Below are 12,216 nucleotides of genomic sequence, written 5' to 3' on the forward strand. Positions count from 1 at the left end.
TCCTATTCCTAACAGATTTGAAAATGTCCAATTTGTCAATTTATGTTCTCACAAAAAATGTTAAAGAGTTTCCACATTTAAAAAATAGAGATGGGGCTGGGTGCAGTGGCTCATGCCTCTAATCCCAGCACTTTGGGAGGTGAGGTGGGTGGATCAGCTGAGGTCAGGAGTTCGAGACCACCCTGGTCAATATGGTGAAACCCTATCTCTACTAAAAATACAAAAATTAGCCAGGCGTGGTTGCTTGCACCTGTAGTCCCAGCTACTTGGGAGGCTGAAGCAGAATTGCTTGAACCCAGGAGGTTGCAGTGAGCCGGGATCTGAGCCATTGCCCCTGCAACTCCAGCCTGGGTGACAAGAGCGAGACTGTCTAAAAAAAAAAAAAGACATGGGGTCTCATACTGTCTCCCAGGCTTGCAGTGGGGTGATCTCGGCCCACTGTAACCTTAACCACCCAGGCTCAATCAATCCTCCCACCTCAGCCTCCTGAGTGACTGGGACTAAAGGTACATGCCACCATATTTTTTGAGATGGAGTTTTGCTCTTGTTGCCCAGGCTGGAGTGCAATGGCGTGAGCCTGGCTCACTGCAACCTCTACATTCTGGGTTCAAGCGAGTCTCCTGCTTCAGCTTCCCGAGTAGTCGGGATTAGATATGGGCCACCACGCCCAGCTAATTCTGTATTTTTAGCAGAGAGGGGGTTTATCCATGTTAATCAGGCTGGTCTAGAACTCCTGACCTCAGGTGATCCACCTGCCTCAGCCTCCCAAAGTGTTGGGATTACAGGAGTGAGCCACCGTGCCCAGCCACATTTGTATTTTTAACAGGAACAGGGTTTTACCATGGTCGGTCAGGCTGGTCTTGAACTCCTGGGCTCAAGCAATCTGCCCACCTCAGCCTTACAAAGTGCCAGGATTACAGGCATGAGCCATCCAATATTTCCACATTTAAGTTTTTTTTTTTTTGAGACAGTGTCTTTCACTCCGTCACCCGGGCTGGAGTGCAGCACCACGATCTCAGCTTACTGCAACCTCTGCCTCCCGGGTTCAAGTGATTCTCTTGCCTCAGCCTCCTGAGTAGCTGGGATTACAGGCACCTGCCACCACGCCAGGCTAATTTTTGCATTTTTAGTAGAATCAGGTTTTCACCGTGTTGGCCAGGCTGATTTCAAACTCCTGACCTCAAGTGACCCTCCCACCTCGGCCTCCCAAAGTGCAGGGATTATAGGCATGAGCGGCTGTGCCTGGCAATGTTTCCACATTTCAAGTTGCAAAGGGCAGGGGCTTGAGCTAGTTGTTTAGAAGTATTAGTTCACCTAAGGAATGTCAGAATCTCCCACTCTCATGAGAATCACTCATGAGGAAGACTATCCTATACATACACACGTTTGGTGTACTGACCTCAACAAGGTGGAATAGTTTTGGAAACAGAGCAATCTGGGGTTATATGATCCACTGGCTGCAGGAATTTGGGACAGGATTTTATCTTAGCCTATTTCTTCATTTAGGAAACATGGAATTTACTTTTCACAATCCTGTATAAGTATATAGCAAAGAACATGGAATGAAACAATGTTTCTCTTCAATTAGGAATGCTTTTAGGAAACTTACTATCCTCAGTTATCCTTTCCCTCCAAGAAAGTGTGACTGTCCAAAATGAAACCTCTAGCAAATGCCAAGTCACAAACTAAGCCCCCTGACATTACTTTCCCCAACTATCACAAGGCTGATGGAACTTAGTCCCACATAGTCATTTCAAAACAGCATGGGTGTTAAGAGGCGAAATTTCCCCAAGAATTCTACCCCCACTTTAGCTAGGGTCAAAACTTTGAGGCTGGATCAAGTTTCCTTAAAAATAGCATAGAAAAATTTATGTGGCCAGGTACGGTGGGTCATGCCTATAATCCAGGACTTTGAGAAGTCAAGTGGGCAGATCAGTTGAGGTCGAGTTTGAGACCAGCCTGGCTAACATGGTGAAATGCCGTCTCTACTAAAAATACAATTAGCCGTGTGCACCTGTAGTCCCATCTATGTGGGAGGCAAGGCAGAGGTTGCAGTGAGCAGAGCACCACCACACTCCAGTCTGGGTGACAGGGAGACTTCCTCTCAAAACAAACCAAACACAGATATACACAAAACCTAAGCATTTGCTAGAGGGTATAATTATTGATTCCAAATAGCCCATACATTTTTTTTTGGAGACAGAGTCTTGCTTTGTGACCCAGGCTGGAGTGCAGTGGCACAATCTTGGCTCACTGCAACTTCCCAGGTTGAAGCAATTCTCCTGCCTTAGCTAACTGGGATTATAGGCATCTACCACCATGCCTGGCTAATTTTTTTGTATTTTAGTAGAGATGTGGTTATAACTTTTCCCAATAGTAAAAAGTTAAAAAAAAAAAAAAAAAGGTGTGGTTTCAGTGGCACCTGGGATGGTGTTGAACTCCTGACCTTGTGATCTGCCCACCTCACTCAGCCTCCCAAAGTGCTGGAATTACAGGTGTCAGCCACCACACCCGGCTGCCCATACATGTTTAGGCTATTTTTGAAAGGCTAAGGCTTGTCTCCCATTCAGTTCATTTTCTTATTCCTGGCTTGAGAATTCCACTGAAGTGTGAGATAGCTGGCCAATGAACACAACTTGTTTGTCAAAGATGAAATCCATTATGCCCTTCTAGAGCAGATGGTGAGCACAGGTCCCAATAGAGACCTACTAAGCTCAGTGGCAGTGCTACAACTTCATTTTCCCTTGCCAGGGGAGCCAGAAAAAGGACATGCTCAATTGGATCAATAGCAAAGTTTACTTATACTGAGCCAATAATTACTCCTGCAGTGAGAACCCTTTGCTATTTTCATTAAACCATGAAGCTGAATGGAATGAATATAAATATAGCAATTCACATTGAAAGCAAGCGTATACAACCGAATCCTCTCTAACCTGAATTTTAACATGTTACCATACATATCATGGCGGACAAAACAAGCAGAACTAAGTTAAATACAGTTTATTAAAACAAAACAAAACAAAACAACCCATTCACAAAATGGAATTTGAGCTGCAGAACAACTCATGTTAACTGCATGGCAGTGACAATGAAGTACAGTGGCTCAGATAAAGGTCTTCACAAGGACGTTCCTGCAAAAGGCAAAAGAAGTGATAAAGTATTTATATAAGCAGAGGTGAATGACTACACAGTAACTACTAGGAATATCTGGTTGTGCTAATAACTATTTTTGCAATCGGAGATTATACAATGTTTTGGTTTGAGGTACAGCTTGTCATTCTGTTTTTACTATTGGGAAGGCAGGGCATTCTTCTGCTGACCACTAATTTGTAAAAACTTACCTTTCTGCCATGAACTTGGACAGATGAGTTTCTGTTTTTAAGAGCTGATAAGACTAGTAGCAGACTCCTCCCCTAGAAAAGTAAACAACCTTTAGAACTAGCTCGAAGACCAAGTCCCAGCTCAAGCTAAACCCCCCATACCTCCCATTAATAGCCCACCCATCCTCCCACCATTTGGGGAAGAGTCTATTACTTTGAGCCATTATTTTAAGGAAATGGGTCAAAGGAAGATAAATAAAAGGGCAAAAATTTATATTCACAGTAGAAATAATGTGCTCACTTCCTTCAACTGGGAGCCACCAATGGTAGGGTGTGAATTTAAAACAATTCATCTCCAGAAAAACCTAGTTCAGCTTAACTGGACTAGTTTTGGCTCAATATATTAAGAAAAATATTTAACAGAAAACTGGACTTTAAGTAACTATACGGATGTAAGTAAAATCTGTTCTTACCTACCAGCATAGCAATAAAACCTTTCCTCCTGGTTCTGACTGCTAGTCCTAAGAGTCAGGTGTGCCTTACTCTTGTCTGCCTCCTTCCTTGCGATGATCACTGAAATTTCACTCCCTCCTAGCTTTCATGGAGCGTGCCGTGGCCTGCCCCTGGCTTATCTGTACTCCACATACCACAAGTGTCTACTCTCAGCTGTAGAGTGTCTGAGCTCGAAGCCATTCGCGCTATACTTGCTAGCAGTTCCTAGTAGCTGAACATCTCTCCTGGATCTTTAAAGGCATTGTCACGAATCCTGAGGTATCTGCAAACTCCCTCAATAGTTAGGGTTCCACCTGCTATTGCAAACTCAGCCAGTATCATGGAACTATCACCCATGCTTTCCCACCCACCACCACCTCCCACCCACCTCCCTCCACCCTCCTCCCCAAAATTTCCAACACGCCCATGGGATGGAATATACAGTCCTATTGATAAACAAATCTCTATGCTACTAGATACAATAGCACTGAAATTGAGAGCACCAAAGGCTCAAAATAATCTACGTACAAATAACACATTATTGGATATTAACTGTTAAGGTTGAGAATCATTTTCTATACAATTAACATTTTAGGAAGGTTGTGTGATCTTGTGCCATATAAAGGGAAACTGCAGTTAACATGAAATTATGTAGGAATATTTAGTTTCTATTACTATTGTTTTAATCTTCAAATTAGCATAGTTGACCTATAAAACCTCTGAAGACCCACCCAACCAGAACCCAGACAAACTGCAGTTTTCCTTTAATGTAAGCCTATCTTTATGTTCATTAAAATGATTTCTGATATTGGTCATTTTTAAAAGGCCTCCCAAACACTTCAAATCTGTGGATTTATGGAGCGGCATTAGCCAGCAGCTAGTTTCTATTCCCTGGCAGAGCTTTGAACTTGAATTATGATAGAGGCATTCAACATTATCAGGGGCAGTGGGTAGGGAAAAGTCCAAATCTCTGCCAGTCCCAAATCCATACAGTTGTCATTTCATTCAAGAGAATTAAATCGTTTATTGATTACACATGATAATGGATGATACACAAGCTTCATTCCCATCTATAATTTTATCTGGTACCATTATTCAATTTAGATATATTGCATAGGATGTGCCAACAATCGTCTTTATAACCAGTAATTCCATGATTTTGCTTGGGTAATCCCTTTTAATCGTGAACTTCAGGTCACAACAGTAACTATTAGTTCAACTACACCAAGGTTTCTGAAGACAATGGCTTCTCCACCCAAGCAGGTTGTATATAAATTCCAAATAGAAGCTGGCATCACCCTGAAGGAATTCTAACTTCACACTGTTGGGGAAATTTACCAAGATGGCTTCAGAGTAGACTAACTTTACACAGCACATTAAAAAAAAAGACATTTATTCAGCGTCACGATCAGACTATTACATTTAGCAATCAACAGCATGGGTGCAAAAAAAAAAAAGAAAAAGAAAAAGAAAAAAAATCTACATTAAAACCCCCTTGTTGGAATGCTTTACACTTTCCACAGAACAGAAACTAAAATAACCTGTTATACAATTAGTCACAAATACAGTCCTCGAGTTTTTTGCCCATACACATGAGTATTTGTCTAAATCATGTCTTCTTTGTAGCAGCTAGGCCCTGCCACCACTGTGCTTGGCTGAGTTCACAAATCTGTTGTAACCTGTAGCTTCCCTGTCACTTCTCTGGCTCTCCTCTCCTGCTAAGCTTTGTTTCCTGTTGAACAATATGGAATAAAGTTGTTAATCTAAACATATTAAGACTCAAGGCTACAATCCAATATCAAGTTTGTTTCCCACAAATTTTGCTGATCTGAATATTAACTTTATATCCACAATTTACTGCAATTATAATGTTAACTATGTTGCACTGCTCAGCTACATTAGGGTTATTGGGTTCATCAGCAATTTAAAAAATTACGTTAACACACAAAAAGGTGCTTACTTACCTAATTAAAATCTTCTGCCACTGCCATAGCTACTGCTGCTACTGGAACCACCATAGCCACCTGAGGAATATAATTTTTCTTTTAAAGTTTCAAAGTGCTAACAGTAATAGTAATGTTTTCACATTCACTGTAAATAGTAATTTCAAGTGTTTGATCATTTAAAAATGGCCCCTGCTACAAGAGAGGTGGTAAAGGTCCCATGATTTTTCTAATTTGTGATCAAATTATCACTTTCTGAAGGTTGTAAACTGTCAATGTATTACTGCAGACACCAGTTAAAGGGCTTCCTTCCCAGCAGTAGCTACAGACACACAACTCTTTTGACATTATCCCAAATTACATAGATACCATACCTTGGTTTCGTGGTTTGGCAAAGTATTGGCCGCCACCACCATAGGGGCCAGAGCTTCTGCCTCCAAAGTTTCCTCCCTTCATGGGTCCAAAATTTGAAGACTGATTGTTGTAACTGCCAAAATCATTGTAGCTTCCACCACCTCCAAAATTGCCTCCTAGGAATGGGAAAGAGGGCCTTTGTCTGTTACTTGAGGATGATGCTAGTTTCCAATTCTGTTTAGTGGTCAGAATAAAAATAAGATTGAGTTATCTGCCTTCCTTCCTCCCAAACTATGGTGACTCCATCTTTGCATTTCATTCTCTGGGAAAGGCATTCAGTTGAATAATCCAGTAATAAGAAAATCGGCCCAACTCTCCATGACATAAAAAGAGATTTACACAGTGGCACAAAAACACCCTCCAGCCTTGAAGGCCTTCATGGAGATCTAGGGCCACAGGCAATCAGAAGTTTCTTGGATACATCAACTAAGCGCCTAAGGTCCCAAAGCAGTTAAGATACTAAATCCTTCTATGACACTAATCTAACTCAAAGACACCATTATCCACTTATCTCTACTAATTGGGAGTGAGGCGGCCCCAGCTTAAAGCTAGGAGGAGGTAGCACAGCAAGCCCGTTTGCTTTTAATATACCATGCAATGTACTACACAATGCTTCAACAGCACCAGAACCCAAGCTCTAAAAGACTAATCTAGCTGTCACACCAAGTACTTGGATCACTGGATACCTACCACTACCACCGCCAAAGCCGCCTCCGCCTCCGTTGTTATAGCTGTCATAGCTGCCACTCCCGCCATAGCCACTGCCCTGGTTTCCATAACCCTGTCCACCACTTCCATAGCCTCTGCTTCCTCCAGAGTAACCAGGGCCGCCTCCTCCATAACCACCTACAAGAATACAATTCTTCTCAATAAGACATAAGTATTTGACAATGAAAACTTGTGCAAGTGTAATGGCTGAAGGCCTGCTCACAGCATGCGTGTTATGGGAAAAGTTGAGCTTGTCATGCACTAGAATTTTAGTCTTTACTAACCTATTCTAAAGATAGGCATTGCCAGGAATTTTTATCTACTTATTCCTAAAAAACTTACCATCATTACCAAATCCATTATAGCCATCCCCACTGCCACCATATCCACCACCACCACGGCTGCCACCAAAACCACCTGGAAGAAAACAAAGTTTCAAGTTTTAAGCATGATCTGCACATTAAGTGACATTCTGGATGCACTTCCTGTACTGTAAAATCTGCATAGCAAAGATGGTAAGAAGCCAGAACTACATGTAAATAAACCATACATACCACGACCACTGAAGTTTCCTCCGCGACCAAAGTTGTCATTCCCACCGAAACCACCTCCACGACCACCACCAAAGTTTCCAGAACCACTTCGACCTAAAGAGATTAAGTTTAAGCGTTAAATCATTCATACTGGAGTAACCGAAAGTTGCCTTTAAGGTTTAACGAAGCATAAGCATACCTCTTTGGCTGGATGAAGCACTAGCCATCTCTTGCTTTGACAGGGCTTTCCTAACTTCACAGTTGTGGCCATTCACAGTATGGTATTTCTGAACTAAAAAAAAAAAAAGAAAAAAGAAAAAAGAAAAAAAAAATGAAGACAGATACAACACAGTCTCAGGTTTAGAATGCCACATGGATTGTGGAACCCTTACTAAATACCACTCACTATTTGGTACTTACTGACAATCTTATCCACGGAGTCATGGTCATCAAAGGTTACAAAAGCAAAGCCCCTTTTCTTGCCACTGCCTCTGTCAGTCATGATTTCAATCACTTCAATTTTTCCATACTGTTCAAAATAATCTCTTAGGTGATGTTCTTCAGTGTCTTCTTTAATGCCACCAACGAATATTTTTTTCACAGTTAAGTGGGCACCTGGTCTTTGAGAATCCTAATAGGAGGAAAACCACAGGTTTAGATTAGCAAAACCTACACCCAAATAAAAATCCTGAATCCAAATCCGCTAGCAGCACATCGCCAAATGAGTTGAAGGGAAGGGTAAAAAAACCACTCACTTCTCTTGAGACAGCTCTCTTTGGTTCCACAACTCTTCCATCCACTTTGTGTGGCCTTGCGTTCATGGCTGCATCCACTTCCTCCACAGTTGCATACGTGACAAACCCAAAGCCCCTGGAGCGCTTGGTGTTTGGATCTCTCATTACCTGAGAACAGTGTTGATTCATGTAACAAAGTCTGACCCCAAAAACTTTTGTCACTTTAACTTTGAATAGGGGAATAAGAAACTTTATACCAGCCCTTTATAAAAAACCCCTCCAGTTTCCCACTATCCTAGGTTTAAGCGGTCACTCTTAGAAATCAAATAAACAGGACTTTCCTTTGTCAACAAAGCTCTAACTATAATGCTACCAACAACCTTCATAAGCATTCAGAGAGAACTGCACCAAGATAAAGCAAGGAAATCCACTATTTTACTCTTTGGTCCCTTCCAATTCTTACCACACAGTCTGTGAGCGTTCCCCACTGCTCAAAATGGCTCCTCAGGCTCTCATCGGTTGTTTCAAAGCTCAACCCTCCAATGAAGAGCTTCCTCAGCTGTTCCGGCTCTTTAGGAGACTAGAGTAGGGGGAGGAGGAAGTGTTAAATGAACTGCAACAGCAAACAATTTCCATCGACGAAAAGAAAAACTAGAAAACTGTGTATGTAGCACTTATTGTTCGTTCAGATTGCAACAAGCCATGTGCTTCTTCCTAACAGGGGAAAAGGTATGTTGGGGGTTGGGAGTGCTGGGAAATCCAAAGCGCATGCGTCCCTAGTCGCCTTCCGACGCAAGCGCAACAAAGGCTTAGGCGGGAGGGGTACATCGCCAAAATGGGACTAATCGCTCTTTTAAAAACTCGCTCACCAAAGCAAGGTTTAGGAAAGACAAAGATTCGTGCCTAAGAATCTTGCTTAGACTACCGAGTCCTGCATAATAACTCATGATTGGCGTGAGCGGCCTCATGGCGATCAACAGGACAAAATGGCGACTTGAACTTTGGGAGGGGTAGGCCGTGGCTGCGACCGAAAGAGCTGTAGAATGGGCTGGTGCAAGGAACGAAACCAAGCCTCATTTTACCAATTCACGAAAGGAAGAGGAAGAATTTCAAGTTGGAAAGAGCGCCTAACTCACCTCTGACTTAGACATGATCGCAGGGAGAAGAGAGACTTTAACGATGCTTCTTCGGCGGCGTCCACGGGCAAAAAGGAGCAAACTGACGAACGTATCTGCCAGCCTACCTTCAGCCTTTCTTTTTTACCCCGCCTCCTCCCTTTCGGCATTGGTACACTCCGCCCTTGAACAGTTCTGATTGGATGAGTGAAATCGCTTCCCCCTACTATTGGCCTGTGGTGCCACACTGCTGTGTAACGTCATCCCTTTGGGCGTTCTACGCCGTCTCCACCCCTTGGAGTTCATTGGTTCCCGAGTAATATTATTCTTAACCAGTCTGATTGGCCAGCCGATCAATCATTCATATTTGAATCCGCCTTGGGTGTTTAAGGCCTTTTTAATCTTCCCCGCGCAAATATTACGCTTGGCAAAGCATGATTAACACTATGTGTTAGAAAAGCAGTTAGCCAGCAGGTCAAAATTTTGACTGCTTGTTGAGCGCACGTGTAGTAAAATGGCGAGTTTTGCGCAGGCGCATTAAGAACTTCCATCTGCCTCTGGGAACACGTGAAATGGCGGGCAGTACTAGGCAGTGACCCTATGGCGCCTGCGTATTGGCGGGAGTTGGTTCCAGCTTTGCGCATGCGTGGTGGGCGGAGAAATGGTCCGCTCGCAGATTGGTTGCGCAGGCGCAGGGAAGGATCCGTTTTGGCGGGCGGTTGGCGTTGCGCAGAAGGTGGCGGCGGTGGTGGCTTGCGTTGCGGCCTCACCATACAGGAACAGGGCAGACGTTAGCGTGAGTGATCACTCTCAGTCCCGGGTAAGTGGCAGACAGTCTTCTCTACCCATAGTAGGTCTTGAACTGACTCCATTTGGGCCCGTTATTGTGTGAAATGAATGGACCGCGGGGTGGGGGATAGTGAAGGGGCAGCGGTGGGTCGGGCCAACCAATAGAAGAACAGGGGGCGGGATGTTTTAATTCCTGTAGGTTCTTTGGAGCGGTGCAGCCGAAGACTTTGACTGGCTTGCGTCTAGGCCAATTGTGTCTGCCTTGAGCTGCCGACTGATGGGCCCTTGGGCCTTCGGAATGTGGGAGACGGGTTTCCCTCCTGAGCTGCGTCTCACTGAGCCAGTGAGCGCGAAGCGCGCGGTAGGTTGGGCTTCTCCAGGCGGCAGCGGTTTGACTCCAATGGGGAAAGCGGGAGTCGGGCGGTTAAACTGATGGACTGAATCTGGAGCCAGTAGACGGACAGCCTAAGGAAAGTGCTCGGACCAGTCGTCCAATCGGCTCTCCAAAAGAGGGAGGTCTTCGATTTGGGGTTGTGAGGAAGGGGAGTCGGTGCTTGTAATGGCGTGTGAGGGTGAATTATCCACAGTGACTTCTCTAACGAAGCCTTTAGGCCTCAGTCCCATAAATCTCCTTGAAAGCGTAAGTTTGCGCCTGTCTGCCTCGACTTGGCATTTTTCCCCCCACCTCCTCACCACTTGAGGTTTGGAGAACAGGGGAGGGTTTTGTTGTTGCTGTTGTTAAATAATACTTTGAGAAGTCGCTTCTTTAGGAAGACTGTTAAAATGTTAGAACGAATAAGAAAAATCTCAATATACTGTCATGGAAAGGCGTTCGAGAAATATTTCCTTCCTAATGTAGATTTCTGAACAAATATGTTGTGGGTCCATAAAAAAGTTTCAGAAAGCTACACACTAAAGTGTGTCAATCCTAGGGACACAGTAGGATCGAGGCAAGTTAACGTTTAAAACTTTGCAGGATTAATGGTTTGTGATTAAAATTAAATAAAAAATGAAGTCAGTTATTTTGTGTTTCTAGTCATAATCACATACTTACCACCCCTTTTCTGTTTTATGTAATCCATGTGCCCAGTACTTTTATTTTAGTCTCTTCCTCCCGGGAACTTTCCCGCTCATATGTTTCCCCTTTCTTTAGACCATTAAAGATATCCTAAAGCCCCTCTTTTTGCTGTTCTTTTGAGAATATCTGACTTTGAAATAAAAAGGAAACTGCTTAAAGGAGGTAATATTTAGGGTTCTAGGGAAAGAAGACTCATCCATCACCTGGATTATTCCTTGCCTTTTTATTAGATTTCCTTCCAAGTGTATTTTGCATGCAGTCCATCTCCTTTTCGTAATACCCGCTCTGCTTATTCCAGGATCTTTTGGAGAAATAAATAAATTTTCATAACATTGGCTGTATCAGAGTCTTACTGTTTTATTCACTGATTTATTCAGGATCAAGGGAAAACATTTAAATACTGAAAATCAGCTACCTATGAAATACACTTATGATTAGAGATCTTTCTGACTTTACCAAAGACAAACAATTTTAGTGAAGTTTATGAACATTGGAGAGATTTCCATGTTCTCTGGCACTAGCAAAAGGACATATTTATAATTTATATCTGGCTTTAAACCTATGTGTAGGTATGCTAGTAATGGAGTTACTGAGCTGACAACTAACTAAAGTGATACAGGTTAAGGGTGTCTGTCCTGGGTTTATTTAAGTTTGAAAGTAATACATCTTTGACTTACAGCAAGGTTTCTCAGTCTTAGCACTGTTGATATTTTGAGACAGACAATTATTTGTTGAGGAGGCTCAGGGTGTCCTGTGCATAGTGAAATATTTAGCAGCATCCCTGGTCTCCACCCACTGTGTTCTAGTAGCATCACCCCTCTCGCCACATCCCCATTTGTGACAATCAGAATGTCTCCAGACATTGCCAAATGTCCGGGGAGGTAGGGGCGAGGGTAAAATCTCCCTCAGTTGAGAACCGTTTATCTAACATACTGGAGTATGCGGGGCACAGTTTCGTGTCACTGTAGTCCCAGCTACTCTGGAAGCTGACACTGAGGCAGGAGGCTTGAGCTCAGGAAGTCAAGGCTGCAGTGTGAGATGATTATGCCTGTAAATAGCCACTACACTCCAGTCTGGGCAGTACAGCAAC

At 43.3% G+C, this 12,216-nt stretch overlaps 2 protein-coding genes across 4 annotated transcripts in view; one reads left to right on the forward strand and one right to left on the reverse strand.

Annotated features, from left to right (window-relative positions):
• Positions 1–2,985: 2,985 nt before the first annotated feature.
• On the reverse strand, positions 2,986–9,501 carry HNRNPA1 (heterogeneous nuclear ribonucleoprotein A1). 2 transcript variants are annotated; one of them, XM_032291880.1, is made up of 12 exons: positions 9,281–9,501; positions 8,608–8,724; positions 8,166–8,312; positions 7,831–8,041; positions 7,610–7,702; positions 7,432–7,524; positions 7,220–7,294; positions 6,860–7,015; positions 6,130–6,285; positions 5,777–5,836; positions 3,342–3,413; positions 2,986–3,131 (listed from the first exon to the last, which is right to left on the reverse strand). In XM_032291880.1, the coding sequence occupies exons 1-10, from the start codon at positions 9,293–9,295 to the stop codon at positions 5,781–5,783; spliced, it is 1,119 nt and encodes a 372-aa protein (XP_032147771.1). In that variant the 5' UTR covers positions 9,296–9,501; the 3' UTR covers positions 2,986–3,131; positions 3,342–3,413; positions 5,777–5,780. The 2 variants fall into 2 exon arrangements, with proteins under 2 accessions (XP_032147771.1, XP_032147762.1); XM_032291871.1 differs by having other exon boundaries at positions 5,777–6,285.
• Positions 9,502–9,929: 428 nt separating this feature from the next.
• The window catches only part of CBX5 (chromobox 5), a 42,128-nt gene continuing 39,841 nt past the window's right edge, over positions 9,930–12,216 (forward strand). The window contains exon 1 of one of the 2 annotated variants that reach the window (XM_032291902.1): positions 9,930–10,079. The gene's annotated coding sequence lies outside the window, so the exon portion shown is untranslated. The remainder of the gene's footprint in view (positions 10,080–12,216) is intronic. The other variant, XM_032291892.1, reaches the window with a different exon arrangement.

The sequence above is a fragment of the Sapajus apella genome, unplaced genomic scaffold (genome assembly GCF_009761245.1).
Source record: "Sapajus apella isolate SASKATOON/1434 unplaced genomic scaffold, GSC_monkey_1.0 scaffold2, whole genome shotgun sequence".
In the NCBI taxonomy this organism is placed as follows: domain Eukaryota; kingdom Metazoa; phylum Chordata; class Mammalia; order Primates; family Cebidae; genus Sapajus; species Sapajus apella.

What these genes read in the sequence shown, in the direction of transcription:
- HNRNPA1 (XM_032291880.1), bottom strand. An exon ending in CTCCGTGGATAAGATTGTCA is followed by an intron (nt 7,703 to 7,830) that starts GTAAGTACCAAA and finishes TTTTTTTTTTAG; the next exon opens with TTCAGAAATACCATACTGTG. An exon ending in CGGCTTTGGCGGTGGTAGTG is followed by an intron (nt 6,286 to 6,859) that starts GTAGGTATCCAG and finishes TCCCATTCCTAG; the next exon opens with GAGGCAATTTTGGAGGTGGT.